This window comes from Solea solea, chromosome 1 (genome assembly GCF_958295425.1).
Source record: "Solea solea chromosome 1, fSolSol10.1, whole genome shotgun sequence".
In the NCBI taxonomy this organism is placed as follows: Eukaryota; Metazoa; Chordata; class Actinopteri; order Pleuronectiformes; family Soleidae; genus Solea; species Solea solea.
Window position 1 is genome coordinate 24,425,422 of NC_081134.1, and position 15,277 is coordinate 24,440,698.

The 15,277-nt window shown below is 39.5% G+C and overlaps 2 protein-coding genes across 3 annotated transcripts in view; one reads left to right on the forward strand and one right to left on the reverse strand.

Moving 5' to 3' along the window:
• Nucleotides 1–917: 917 nt before the first annotated feature.
• On the reverse strand, nucleotides 918–5,865 carry en2b (engrailed homeobox 2b). Its single transcript, XM_058637994.1, has 2 exons — nucleotides 5,082–5,865; nucleotides 918–3,428 (listed from the first exon to the last, which is right to left on the reverse strand). Exons 1-2 carry the CDS (start codon nucleotides 5,539–5,541, stop codon nucleotides 3,112–3,114), a joined length of 777 nt encoding a protein of 258 aa, XP_058493977.1. The 5' UTR covers nucleotides 5,542–5,865; the 3' UTR covers nucleotides 918–3,111.
• A 5,044-nt stretch (nucleotides 5,866–10,909) lies between these two features.
• paxip1 (PAX interacting (with transcription-activation domain) protein 1) overlaps nucleotides 10,910–15,277 on the forward strand; it is a 39,637-nt gene continuing 35,269 nt past the window's right edge. Inside the window, exon 1 of one of the 2 annotated variants that reach the window (XM_058626395.1) lies at nucleotides 10,910–11,108. In XM_058626395.1, coding sequence (XP_058482378.1) covers nucleotides 11,028–11,108 — 81 coding nt within the window. In that variant the 5' untranslated portion in view covers nucleotides 10,910–11,027. The remainder of the gene's footprint in view (nucleotides 11,109–15,277) is intronic. The other variant, XM_058626396.1, reaches the window with a different exon arrangement.

Genomic DNA, 15,277 nt, shown 5'->3' on the forward strand with positions numbered 1-15,277 from the left:
AACAAGCAAGGGAGATGTGTGTAACAACATTTTTCTTTTACTCTTGTGGAGCTCTATTTAGAACTCCTGGAAGGCAGAAAATAGAATTGTATTTAAAGAGGTCAGTATGCCTAAATCCCAGGAAGAAAGAAACACAGATTGGGGAGCAGGCAGTGGGATGGTTGGAGGTGAAAGAAAGGCAACAGTGACTCATTACAACCAAGGTATGAAAACATACCTCTGAACATACCATAATTCATACCTTGAAGCAGATGAAGGCCACATTGGAAGCTTCATACACACAGAGCTAAAGAAGTGACTAATGAGCGTGTATTTCTGATGTTTTTTAACAGATTTTAAAATCAGAATCACCTCGAGTGTTAAAACCTGAGTTGAACGTAGGCGACACAAACGTTACATGAGAGCCATGGTGCCGTGTGAAGGTCATCTGGTGTTTTCAAATGTCTCGTGATCTTCAGAAAGAGAGGCATGTCCATGTCACATGCTGCTGTTTTCACAATGATCCAACACCACGTTCTACTTTTGACTGTGACAGACTGTGCACAGGAGCCCTGCTTTCCTCGTCCAACTGTTGGCCATTATTTCCACATACAAGGCCGCTCACTAAAGAAATGCAGATAAGGCTCCTGCAGCCAGTGTCTATGCCACCGCTAATGTGGGGTCCCAGACAACTCCTCTGAGCTTCCTCTTCCTCACCGTTTTTCCACCTCACTCACAATTGTTACATTTTCATCCATCAAATGTGAGGCATGTCACAGTTAACATTTACAACAATATCAAGCTCTAAAAGCAAATGGAAAATTCATTTCTATACATTTGTGTTATGTATGAAAAGAAGAAAAAGAAGTGTTAAAAAGCGGATTTTTCATCAAAATGTTAACCTTGCATTTTATTGTAGTGAAATATGAAAACACAGTAACACTGTATCATACAATCATATTATTGTTGTTGTTGTTGTTGTTGTTTAAAGGTCAAAATGTCAAAGAGAATTCATGTTGTTTCAAAGATCCCAGCAGTTTTCAATAAATGAATACATTTGTAAGAGAAACTTGTTTTTAATTCATATTTGGAACACCTGCATGGCATTACAAACGTGTGTTTTTGGACTAACACAATTGTATAAAAAAAAATGAATTAAATGTAGATTTGAACAATTATTGATTGTGTGACTGTAACAACGTATCCTCCAACTCAAACAACCCTATAAAGTTACATTAAAATGATGACAACATGATCAACAGGCGGACTAACGTTGTTTCTCCTGTGCCGTGTGTGTTTAATGAGTAATCAAATAAGATAAATAATAATAATAATAATTAATACTCATAATGATATAGTCTTGGCAGAGATGAGGCAGATTTTCTATATCAAACTCTTCAAATCAGCAAAATACAACAGTTTCAGTCCCATCTTTTCTTTCAGTTTCTGTAATAAAATAAACAGTCTTTTTTTCTTGAAAAAGAAGCTATATTTGCATTGCTGTTGTTTATTTGCCATCACACAATTATGATATAAATTATTTACATGTAGGATATAAAAGAGAACTTCAGTAAGAAAAGCTAATACAACTAAACGTGTAAACTAATCTTCATTTTTAAATTGCTAATATGAGAATGCAGCCACACTCACACACTGTCTCTGTGTTCATACTGAGCTCGTACTGACGTCAGTTTTAAGGCAGGAGTTTGTTCAGTTCTGGAACTGAATTCAAGAAAACCATGTACTGGCTCACATTCAGAGCATCTTACGACCAGGATTTGGTTTGGATCAGAGAATTAGACGCGATGCAGTCAAACAGAAAACACGGCCCATGGCGATAGATTTTGATGATTTTATGAATATGAATTGTCTCTTGTCTGAGGCGCTGAGCGACATGCAGCAGCAGCTCTGTCATGTGCTGGATGTTGAAGGCCTGACTTTTGGGAAATCATGGGAATCGTTTAATAAAGGGCTTTAGGCTCCAGTTTTAACGTGTTAATATTAAACTCAAACTCAATTATGAGTCCAGTTCAACAGTGAAACGTTACACAAAGTTCTTTCATATCAAGTCAATGTCAGATGTATAGCCCAAATTCACTGGTCGCAGTGTGCTGTGGTGGCAGCTACAGTATGTGAATGCAAATGTGGGCAACAGTCAACATTCTCTGCAGACAGCACACAGGAGCACATGAGAGCCCACGCCAGGACGTAAGAGAGCGGCACAGAGTCGTCTTCTGCATATTCTTGACATCAGCCGACAATGAGCTGTCACGCGTTCTCTCGTCATCTCACCTCCTACTGGACGTTGTTGACTGACTTTTCATCGAAGAAGGAGGAGGTTTACGTCGGTTATTTGATCTGAATGCATCTCCCCCATAAAGAAATGTAATATACTGCATGACATACATGGGATTTTGCCATATGTGTCACCTATATGCGGATATATGATCATCTGCTCTGGATATATACGAAGATAGAGGTTTAACACGTACATGAAATACACAGTAAAAATGTTTGCATGTTTTATACATCTGTGTCATATTCATGTAAGTTTTTACCTCATAACTACATATATCTCATATATGGGAATTCAATATAAATCCATAGAGTAAATTTCATTTGCATATGGAGTCTTATTCTTTTCCCATGTCACCAGGACCTTCACAAAATAAAAGAGTTCCTTGTGTATGTGTATGACTGTAATAAAATATCCATTTAAAATGGTGTGTGTGTGTGTGTGTGTGTGTGTATTTGTTTTTTTATTGACAGTCAAGGCTCAGTTGTATGTTAATGTTATGAACTGCTCTGTCACCCTCTCATGCACTCACTGTCAGAGCCACATCACTGAATAGTGTATCGTAAACATGACACGTTGCCTGGGCAACAGTATGGGTTAAAAGTCATTTTTGATCCCAGAAGCTTACACACTTTGTGTTAGGCTACGTAACACACACGCACACACACACACACACACACAGACGCACGCACGCACGCACGCACGCACACACACACACACACACACACACTTTGAGGCAGAACATAAGTCTCAGGTCGGGTTTTAAAAATAAATGCTGGTGTTAAAGTGGTTTACTGCATGTTTCCGAGCGTTTCCACTGCGCTCTCGCGTCGTCTTCAGTCACTGTCAGACTGCTCGTCCTTGGCCGTTGCGTGGTTGTAAAGCCCTTGTGCCATGAGATGCAGCGCGAGAGAGTTTTTATTTCCGGCCGCTTTCTTGATTTTGGCCCTTTTGTTCTGAAACCAGATTTTGATTTGGGATTCGTTGAGGCCTAGGTTCCGGGCCAGACTCTGCCTCCGCGGTTCGGTGAGGTACCGGTTGTTCTGAAACTCAATTTCTAAGCGATGGAGCTGCTCCGCGGTGAAGGCTGTGCGGGGCCGCTTGTCCTCTTTACTGGGGGTCGGCGTCTTCTTCGGTTTGCGGCATCTGGGCCCTGGGGAGACAAATAGATCGGAATGAAGACAAAATGACACCCAGCGGTTAAATAAGTCTTTGGAAAATCTTTAATAATTCATTATGATCGTGTTATTATCGTTATTATATTATCATGATAACGTTAAAAAATTTACATATATTTAAATATTTTTAATATTTTGTATACACACACATATCCCATATATATATATATATATATATACATATACGTATTTTTATTTTGAAAAAATACAAATATGGAGAAATGGAGTAGAATGGTGTGTGTGGGTGTGTGTGTGTGTGCGTGTGTGCGTGCGTGTGTGTGTGCAAATATTATGGGGGTGGGGTGAGGGTGAGGTTACGATATGAACGGGTGGTTCGGCGCCGCGTTCCCTCTCTGTTATACTATGGGAACCATTTTAAACCTTGTACCACTTTAAAACATTCAAATAATAATGTCACAACGAAGTCAACGCGCAAATAAATAAATAGAAGAATCAAAAAAATGAGTCCAGGCCTCGCTCTGAAAGTGCAAAAACATAACACGCCTCCGTAAATTGTCGTCTAAAAACATTTGTGTTCACAGGTTCAGGCTGCGTTCACTTTCGCAGACAAGTGTATTTGTGTTTGTCCGTTTTCTAAAAAGTTGTGGCCTTTTAATTAGAATAAAGCAGTGCAGCGTCTCTGAGCAGGCCCTGATGAACACCACTTCCATAAACTAGGCCGGGACCTGAAGAGAAACTTTTTTGTGTGTTGCAAAAATACATACAACAATAAAAACGAATGAACGAATGAATAATGAACGAATAAATACATCGATTTAATTTCCCTGCAGCCCATGTTTCCGTTAAGTTTCGACAAAGAGAAAAAAAAGCCATGCTTTTTAAAACAATCTGTGGCTTACTATTATCTCTCTGAATCACGACAAAGAAGCAGCATTGTGTTAGTCTGCACTGCAAATGTAACGTGGAGATTATTTATTAGGCTCGTTGACTTGTGTTTAACACAAAAAGCTTTTTTAAGGGACGTTGTTAAGCATTTCACATCGAATCCATATTTTGGGATGTGGCCCTCACTTTGTGCCCTCATCCTACTCCAACCCTACCCCCATTGTCAAAATAAATATGCTAATGTAATATTAACAAAGAAGACTGGGGAACAATGGCATTAAACTTGGTTTTAGTTCACTTTTGGACATTTTTGCTTTAGTTTTCAGCTTGTATTCGATGTCAGATGTACTCGTTTCGCACTTTTTGATGACACGAATATATTTCGTTGACTTTTATTACGATTTTAGAGCCAAAATTCCGTCCAAAAAATAATTAGCATTTTGCTTTTTAAAGTAACTTTTTGTCTGTGTAAAATTGGTTGTGATCCATTCTCACGATGCTAAACTATTAGTGAATTGAAAATATATTTTTGTTATAATGGCGCAATATTTGTTTTGTCACTTGTTACATTGATTTGTCTGCTAAGTAGCAACATATATATGTAAATATATATACATATATATATTTGCAAACTGCAGTTTTTTTCTGTTTGATTTTTTTTTTTTTAAATTAAATTGAAATGAAGTCGTCTTTTGGCCTCTCTGAACTTAGCGTTGAAAGCCTGTTTATTGTGTCGTATCTTCACCATTCCCTTTCGTTGAAGCGAGGTGATTTGCACCAACCTGACGATGGACGGTCTGAGTAGCGGGTACAATAAACCCAGGCTGGCCACAGCATCGGTTTAGCAGTGCGGGCCGCGCCGTCCCCGCCGCTCTCCCGGCCTTCAGCTGCGGAACTCCTGTCCCCAGACTCCGAAGGCTGTCCGTCAGATGCTCGCTTGTCCTCCTTGGTCTCGGCTCCCGCTCCATCCTGATGCGGGTTGCCAGTTTTGAAAGCCCTTTTCTCCTTCAGCTCCTCTCTTCGTATGGGTCCTGCCAGAGTGCCTTCCTTCTGGACCGAGGTCCCATCCTTCCTATTTCGGCCGAAACCCGGTCTTAAAATGTTGTCAATGTAAAAGTTGGTGATCCGGTGGGACTGCTGGTTGCCAGGTGGCTGGAGGAGAGGCAGCAGGGCCCCGTTGGACTCCTGACCTCGGCTGGAGTCTTCAGGGCGCTCTGGGTCTGGACGAGCATTTTCTTCCATAATGATGAAGGCTGCTCACCGCCACCACCTCTTTCTGCGCGCGCCCGTCAAAGTAGCAATTATTTCCGAAGCTTTTGATTACTGTTATCAATGAATTAATAATATTTATAGGTTCAAAATGATCGCCGAGGACGAACCCCACATTTCCATTGGCAGAATAATGCTATTGTCTCCTGACGATGCTTGACAAAGACAAATCATGCTCCAGCTTATTTTGAAAGTCTGCTCCTCATGGTCAGACCTGGCTCTCTCAGTTCCCTTTTAAAAAAGGAGATGAGAGAATTGCAGTGTGTTTAGTTTGCGCTGCTCCTGCAGGAGAATGATTGTCGCTCCCAGCAGCTACGGTGTGATGTGTGAAAACGCCGTTTAAATACTTTCACTACGGATTTTGGTTCTCCTTTTTGATTGGCTATGAGACGCTGTGGTGACGTTATACTACGAATCTCTTGGACACGTGCCTCGCACCAATAGAGCTGGAGGGCTGATGTCATGTGAGGTTTTTTTGGAATTCCCCAGAGGCGCAGAATAATCAGTCAACATATAAACTTATGTATGTTATACATAGATACTGTCAGGCTGCAGCGGACATGACATGCATGATTTCAACATGTCGCACACTTCTGTAGAAAGGCTCGGATTTTGATGACCGCATATGGTATAAGAAATCATCAGTGACGCAATAGTTAAAATTATTTTTTATTATTATTACAATTATTTATTATTATTATTGTCATTATTATTATTGTCATTATTATTATTATCATCATTATTATTATTATTATTATTATTATTATTATCATCATCATCATCATCATCATTATTATTATTATTATTGTTATTATTGTTGTCATTATTATTATTATTATTATTATTGTTATCATTATTTTGTCTACGGAAGCCAAGAGCGGTTGTATTATATATATTTTCTTGTTATGTTAACAAAGTTTAAGTACACCAAAACATTGAAAGTTGGTGGAGGATTCACAAGAGAGACGGAACGACTATAGGCCTACATGGGGATGTCTTCCAGTTGTTCCAGACAAGTAGAGACATCATTCAATTCCATTTTCAATTGTATTATTCACACTATATGTCTGTCTAATCAAATCAGAAATGGCCCACCATGACACTGGCCAGTGAATAAAGCGGCAGGTTCATTCAAACAAACAAACAAAAAAGCCTGTTTCCATTCAACCCGTCCTAAGAACCAAAAATACTTATTCACACGTCTGAAGCTGTCCGTGTTCACTTATTTACACTTCCATCATTTATGCCCACCCACTGTTCAAAGGTGTGAACAAACATTCACCCAGTGTAAAACAAACAAAAGGCTCCTACAGAGAACACAGTGTGAGAAAAGCATTGTCTATTTGTTTTCATAGCAACATGTTGATATAAATATTGAGGGTTTGGGAATTTATTTGACAATGTTGAAATGTCGACTGTCAATATTTGCATTAATCCTACCTGCTCAATGGCTGGCATGTGATATGTCTAAGTTTTATATTTCGTGTTTTGCCCTCAGGGAAAGTAATGGGCGTCAAACACTGGAGTGGCACAAGCACAAGTAGAATTGTTGTGATTACAGCCAACGCTGAGACTCACAATATAGCACACATTTAAAAAAGTGAACATCAGGGTGGATGTTAAGATGTGGTGTGAGTGTGGCAACAACAGGTGCAGCAGGAGGAGGAGGAGAGTGGCCACCATCTCCTCAGCAGCTGACTCCTGAGTTTGTTGCATGACAGAAAGATATCATAACGAATATGGACGATAGCTGCGGATTATTTACCGAACACATTGACTCTTTTTTTATAATCAAGTACTTGTTTGGGCCGTAAAATATCATAAAATGTTGATTGTGTTTGCCGAACCCACAAATGATGTTCTCAAGTGTCTTGTTTGTTAATGATTTCTTTGTTGTATGGAAAAAAGAAAGCATTTAAGAAAGAAGCGGAAAATCTCAAAGCTTGTTTTAATTATTGAAAAAAAACAAAACACTCAAACTGGTCATTCATTATCCAAATAGTTGAGGATGACTACAGCTGGAAACATATTACATGTTATCTATTCTGAGTATAATCCACCCACATCAGGGGAGATGAATCTGTCAGTGTACAGATTTTGAACCCAGACCCTGGATTGACCTGTCACGGAGGCAGGGAGGCTGGTGTTTGTGTAGCCACACACTTCCACGACTGCGACTATGAAGAGGCGCTCCGCCACACAGTCTCTGTCATGGAACACAGTCTGGTAAGTTTATGTGGAAAAAAACATCTTGGAGCGTGTGCAGCAAATTTCTTTTGTAGGGCCAGGGCCACTGCTATGCTTTTGTGGGCCCTAGGCATAATTGCCCCCCCGCACACACACACACACACACACTATTTATTTTAAAATGAACATTAAATATACTTATGAACATGTATATATTAAGTTATAGAACAACAGCAGCACCATCAGTAACATATAAAGTAATCTTTCTTAACAACAGCATCACAATATAATGAAAATCACAACAACTGAAGACTCCAAAGATGTTTATGTACATGAATAAGGTATAAAAGGAAGTAACATAGTCTAAACAACTCACACACCAGACTATTTTTCACACACTCAAAAACTACCTTAAAGTGCCATATTGTCCTAAACAAAATATTTTCCCTAAACTCTACTGTATTACTGGATCGTGTGCATTATGCATATGAAAATGTCTATATTAAGTCATTGAATATTGAGATGTTGAGAGGAAAGTCACCACAGTGCTTTCCTCTCTTTGACACCATATGCTCCCAGACTGCGGGTGGATTCTTTGCATGACTTTTGACCTTGCCTCATTCACACGGAGGTCATGTGCGCTCGGACCTGTTATCAGATGCGAGCCGTGTGGCGTTGCAGCGCCGAGAGAGAGAGTCCGTGAGCCGCGCCAAGCTTCGGTCAGTAGTGTGGTGTGTACACTGCAGGATGTGTCTCATGTGAATCATGTCAGCATCAGCCCGGCAGATTTACCATCATGGCGTGCACAGGCATCATCTTGCAGTTTATCCTCTTATTACGTTTTTAATCGCCAGAATCATATCTCTTACTTGCCATTATGCTAACTTCACTATTCAAAAACAAGCTTGATAAAGATATATGGGAAACTCCAGGCTACGACCAGAGAACCGGAGCTAACTCCGTTGCAAAAAGACAATCATTTTATAGACTGTACCATTTCTTTTTACATATTAGGTAAAAAAACTGTCACGAGGCGCCTGCTCTGTTAGTGTTTTTGTTCTGCTTAATTCAGTTTTGTGTTAGTTTAGGTTAAAGTCATGTTAAGTTCATGTCACTTTTGGTGTGGGTTTGATTTTCACTTCCCCTTTTATTTTGGTAAACGTTCATGTCTTCCTGTCGCGTGATTTCTTCAGTTGTCTTGACACATCTCCCCTAATTCCCTCATGCATTTCACCTGGTGATACTTAAGCAATCACTCGCACCTGCCCTTGATTCCCTCTTCCCTATATAGTGTCCCCAGTTTCTCTGTCATTCGCCAGTGCGTTTGTAAGCTCAAGTGCCAAGTCTGGTTTAGTTTCCCCCTTCTGTGAAGATGTGATTTTGTTTTTGCCTGTTTTCTCAAGAGGAAAATAAAGACTCTTGAATCATTCATCGTGCTTTTGGGTCCAAGCAGTGTAACATCTAATTTGCCCCGAATTGAGGGACAGGGTACAGAATTAAAAAAGACAACGGTGGGCCTGTTCATAACAATTTTTTTTTTTTGTTTGTTTTTTCATGTAATAATGTAATGATTATCGTGACTTTTTTTATCAACTTTAATTTTGGGGGCCCCACCAGGTACTTGGGGCCCTACGTGCTCTGCGGATAGGGAGCGGCGGCTCTGCCTAGGGCTCACGCTGGACTCTCTTCAGGTCAAGGTTTTTCTGATGCCAGAGAGAGAGCACTACAGACCATACAGGTGAATGTGGGGCACACAGGGGCAACACAGTTACCCTCACAGTGCACAAGGCTGTTGGGCTTAATGGCCGATGTTTCAGTTCATTCTGTCTCCTGATACAAACTGGGCTCTTTGTTAAAATAATACAAACAGACATACACACAACTGTAGCTGTCTCACTTCTGGTCCGTCACTCTAAGACGTCTGTGCACAACATGAACAATGACAACAATTCCCATTGTTACATCCCTTTTTCTTCTGGTAAAGAACTTTTATTTGTATAAACTTAAAGCTCTTTATATCAAAAACAAACATGGATTGTCAGTGCAAATTTAACTGAACCGTTGTGTGTGGTTGTTTAACAGCATCTGTTACTCAAATTTAATTCATTAATGATAACATAATGACACAGGCAACACTCAAATGAAGTGATAACTAAGCAAACGTTGAATCTGTTCAATGTTCAGAATCCACGCGTTTTGTTCACATTGCAAAAGTAACATTACATAAATCTTGTTGGGTTAAATCATAAATCAGGTTTGAAAGTCCCCAATATGTTGTGATGTGAGATGGAAAATGCTTATATGCAACACAGTCTGTTTTAGGTGGTCTGCCTTTGGGAAGTGCTTTTGAGCACTTATTAATACCTATTATAATTTTAACAATTAAGATGTTTTCCTACGGAATTAAACATTTTACCTACTCTGTCAGGACTACCACAAAGACACGTTTGTGCCGTTCAAAAAGAGAAAGAAAAAGCAAGTGTGAGTGTTTTAGATTCTGCAAAGATAAATTGGGGTTTCAGTGGCAGCGAGAGTAGTCAGATGAGCAGAGGGGCATACATCGTTATTTATTTCTCTCTGCAGCCTTCTGTTAAAAGCAGGAGGATGATCACAATCTGGGAGAAGATTGAGGACATTATTCACTATCACTGTGTGCAAATGAAACTCATTCTAATTTTATTTTAATCAAGTTAAGCTTGGAGCATTGTGCATTGGCAGATTATTTAAAAAAAGAAAAAAAGAAAATGCTGTAATAGATAAGATTGTGTTAGTGCAATTATAAACCCTATGTGAAAGTGTAGAATAAAAAGTGCTACTTCCTCCTGTGGAGGGCAGCATTACGCGTACAGCCTGCCGGAAATGTATCAGAACAACAACAAGAAGAAGAATGGCGTCGAGTTGCAGCCAAATCTGGGTGACGCGTCTTGACAGGAGCGTCAACCTTTATTTCACAGGGGATTACACGCTCGTAATAAAGGTAATACTGTCCGCTTTCGTCCAAATAATACCTTTTGGACCGTATCCTGTTAACGCACATGTAAAGTGGAAAAGACACAGTGCATTAGAGACTTGCACAATGCGAAGAACATTATTATACAATAACAAACTGGAATACAACTCCCCCTGCCATCTGAGAATGTTGCAGTCCAAGTGTCGCTCGGCGGTTTGGCGCTGGCGCGCAGCGGAGAGTCCGGAGCGGATTATTCAGGAATGTCCGCTGTTGTGAGAAGCTGTCCTCCAGACTGCTTTAATGACTGAGTTTTGGGACAGTCATGGCCGAAGAAGGAGTTACGGTTTCCCGTGAACTATTCAAAGATGTCAAATTCTACGTTGTAGGGGACATTGACCAAAAGGTGAGACTGGAAGTTAGCTTCATCTAGCTCTGTAGCATGCTAACGAGCTAGCATCTAGCGTTGTTGAAAATCGTGCATGAGAAGCTAACTAGCTGGCTATCTTAATACAGTGAGGTGGAAATTGTACTGGTTGACCATGTGTTGTGTCGTACATAATGTAAGAAGTGTAGTAGTGCTCGCTGAATGAAAAGCTGCTTAGCATTAACATAGTTATATCCTAGTTCAGATCTCAGACGCGTAGACTGCTTTATGTTCCAAAGTTAGTATTCAAACCCTGCATTTCTTTGCTTAATTCCCAGTCTTTAAAAACATGCTCATGAAGTATCTGACTGCAGCAACATGTTATTGTTAGCATCTCATTCTACTATTTTGTATAACTAGCACAGAGGTTTCTTTTATTGTCAGTATTATATAATAACATTAGGTTTGATTCTTTTCAATTCAAAATTACTACGTACATCTAAGCTTAACCCTTACAATGAAATTCTCAGTGACTACAACGTAGGAAAAATAAAAAACCCTGTTAAATAACCATGCCGGGAAACAAGGAAGCTGCTTTCATTACTTCCAGCTTTTAAATGATTTGTAAAGGCTGAAATCAAACTCAAATAACATGAACATTTTTGTTATAATTCCAAAGATCAAATGATGCTTAACACAGCTTTGACTATGCAGAATTACTGGCCATCCTTATTAATAAGGTTATTCTGCAGGGAAAGAAGCTGATTAACATGGTATAGAGTAATACTGCTCTGCTGTTACTTTATCCTCAGCAGTGGAGAATCATTTCTCTGCTACAATACTAGTGTCAGAGAGACTCATTTTTACAGCTCCTGGGACCTCCACCATTGTAGTGGGTCTTCTGAGAGAGGCAGTTGAGGGGCATCCAGGTACTACTTTAGCTCAGTGTTAAGGGGGCAGGACAGTTTTATTGGCATGTCTTTGACTCCTCAGGATTGTCCTCACCATCATCTGCCTTAATATGTCAGCAGAAAATGGCAGAGGTCATTTAAATGATTTTCTAAACTGGTTAACAGTAGGGATGTGAATAATAAAAATGTAACGATTCTACCACCATTTAACAGTACTTTTATTGTTTTATTTTTCTGGAAAAAGAATTCAACAAAATAAGTAAAGAATTAACCCTTTATTTCTCACTATTAACATTTAGGAGAACTGAAACGGTGCTATTTTAAAGCAGTTATTTTGAAGCCACAAGTTTGTTGCCTAAGCTTAAATCTTCTCCACAATGGAGTTGAGTTGTTAATTTTTTAACATTGTGTTAGAGAAAAGATAAATGTTGCCTTGTTGTGACTGTTTTGTTATTTAATTTCTGGTTACAGCACAGGCTGTTATGATGCATCTCCAGCGTCTCCACTCACCTTGGCACGGTTATTTTGCGTTTCCACTAGCGATAGCACCTGATACCTGGTGTTTTTTTTTAGTACCCGCTCTGGTGAGGTTCTAAGCGAGCTGAGGCGATACTATGCGTGATGTCGCCAGACGGCCGACCACTGATTGGTTAGCGTCCCATCACACAAAAAAAAGGTCTGACACAAGAATCAAGCCAAACAATGCCGAACTGTAGATCAGTTTAAAACACTTAACAAACCTAAAAATGTGGGTTAATCTCTAACAATTACCAGGGAAATGTCTAAAATAAAAATGTAACAGAGGAGTCTAGTGTATTTAGCGACAGCACCCTATATGCATTATTATTGTTATTATTATTATTATTATTATTATTATAATAATATTATTATTATTATTTTAGTGGCCTGCTACTGCTTTCTTTTATTTTTTTTAATGAGGAGAGGTGGAGAGTGGACTCAGTCTTGTCTCTTTAGAAAGTAATGTTGTATTATTTTCACAAACCTTCGCTACATACTGTACATACGTTATGGGTTGATGCAGGTGATGCGGCGCAGTAAACTCCACTATTCCGCTGTGCTGTGTCTGGTTTGGAGAAGGTGCAACAAGAAACTTTGAGCTTACTTGATAATGTCAGCACAACGATTTTAACAAACACCGGGTAGATGACAACTATGAAGCAAGCAACGCTGATCACGGATTCAGGATTATCATTCACCAAAGAGAAATCATCATAAACCAACTTACAGACCACATAAATAGCTGTAACCCTGGTCTTGACTCAGCACAATTTGGATTCAGAAAACACCACTCCACAGAAATAGCCATCCTCCACCTAACAGAGCAAATCAGACTAGGTCTGGACAAAGGTGGAGTTGTTGGAGCTGTGTTCTTAGACTTAAGTAAAGCCTTCGACACAGTTAATCATAACATCCTTTTGTCTAAGCTCTCCAACTTCAACCTTTCGTCCAACACACTTGCATGGATCTGTGTTAGGCCCACTACTATTCAGTTTAAACATTAATGACCTCCCACTGTACTGTCATGACGTAGAGGTACAACTCTATGCTGATGACACCGTCTTATACACACATGCAAAATCAGCTCAGCAAGCTGCTACTAAACTAACCAACGCCCTGGTTGGAGTTGCAGAGTGGCTCGACCAATCCTGTTTCACCCTGAATGTAAGTAAAACAAAAGGCATGTTCTTCTCCAACACCAAGCTGAACATCCCAGATGTAAACATCTACATCAGAGGTGAACAGATTGAGACTGTCAGCGAGTTCAAATATCTTGGTGTGCTACTTGATCCAAATTTGAGTCTCAAGAAACATATCAAAAAGATGCCAAAAACTATCAAATACAACTTGGCTAACTTCAGGCAGATTAGATCCTCCCTATCCACAGAGGTTGCAAAAATATTTCTGCATGCTCTTATTTTATCACACATCTCCTATTGTATCACTTGTTGGGGGCAGGCTAGTCAAACAACAATCAAGCCCTTAGAATCCCTGTATAAACAGGCACTGAAAATATTTGACAAAAAGACAATTAGGTACCATCACTGTGACATACTACACAGGCACAATCTTCTATCTTTTGAAAATTTCAGATTTTTGTCAAACGTATGCACAGTCTACAAAATCCTAAAAGGCTTGGCTCCCACCTGTCTGCAAAGGTTTGTTTGTTACCGTGGCTCTGTAAGGTCCACTAGAACAGCATCTGTACACAGCTGCACTGTACCCTTTCGCTACTCAGCATTTGGACAGGCAGCCTTTTCTGTTAAAGCTGTCACACAATGGAACACCATTCCAGATAATATAAAAAACTGTGACCTGCTTGGTGGGTTTAAAGCTAAAATAAAAAAACACCTAAAACTCTCACAACAGTGCACCCACTAATTTGCCAGTGGCTATTTGTGTGAGTGTATATGCGTGTGTGCGTGCGTGCGTGTGTGTGCACCGGTGAGGGGCACTTCCTACATTGCTGTATGCTCTTACTTGTTGGGTAATGTTTTATCTGTGCTGTATTTATTTGTCCTTCTACATGACATTACCTGCTGAGTGATATTTGATGTTATCTGTGTTGTATTTATTTTTAGGTAGGGACTGCAGATGTAAATTAGCCTAAGGCTAACTCTGGTGTAATGCATCAAATGGTGACATTTATGTTTTTAATTGCACATGGTCCCTTTCAAATAATATAATATATATATATATATATATATATATATATATATATATATATATATATGTATGTGTGTATATATTAGGGGTGGGCGATATGACCTAAAATTAATATCACGGTATTTTTCATCTTTTGAACGGTGACGGTATAATATCACGGTATTACTTTTTTTGTTAGGTTTTGGGAGGAGTACATATTTTTTAATAATATTCTAATCTGATATTTGTAGTTTTTTTTTCCTTTCTGATCCGGTCCCCAGAGGAATCACGGCTAAACAATACTAACAACGAAGAATACAATACTAATGTGGTGGCCTTAAATTTGTTTTTGTTTTCTTTTTTTAATACAAACAGAAAAGGACTTGACAAATTTTCTGAATATGAAATGTTAGGTTTACATAGTGTAATTTACCAATGGCGTTGTGCAGTCTGTGTCCAAAACATGCGAGTCTCGTATATTTATTAATTTCCAGAGCGCGCACCATGTTTGCACCGCTGTCAGTTGTCATGCACATCAGACGCGCTTCATCGAAGCACCAGTCAGAAAGTGCATCCTTCAGGCCTAACGCAATTATTGCTCCGGTGTGGTCTTCGGGGAAGAAGGCGGTCTGG

What these genes read in the sequence shown, in the direction of transcription:
- en2b (XM_058637994.1), bottom strand. Translation starts at nt 5,541, where the DNA reads ATGGAAGAAAATGCTCGTCCAGACCCAGAGCGCCCTGAAGACTCCAGC. An exon ending in CTCAGACCGTCCATCGTCAG is followed by an intron (nt 3,429 to 5,081) that starts GTTGGTGCAAAT and finishes TTGTCTCCCCAG; the next exon opens with GGCCCAGATGCCGCAAACCG.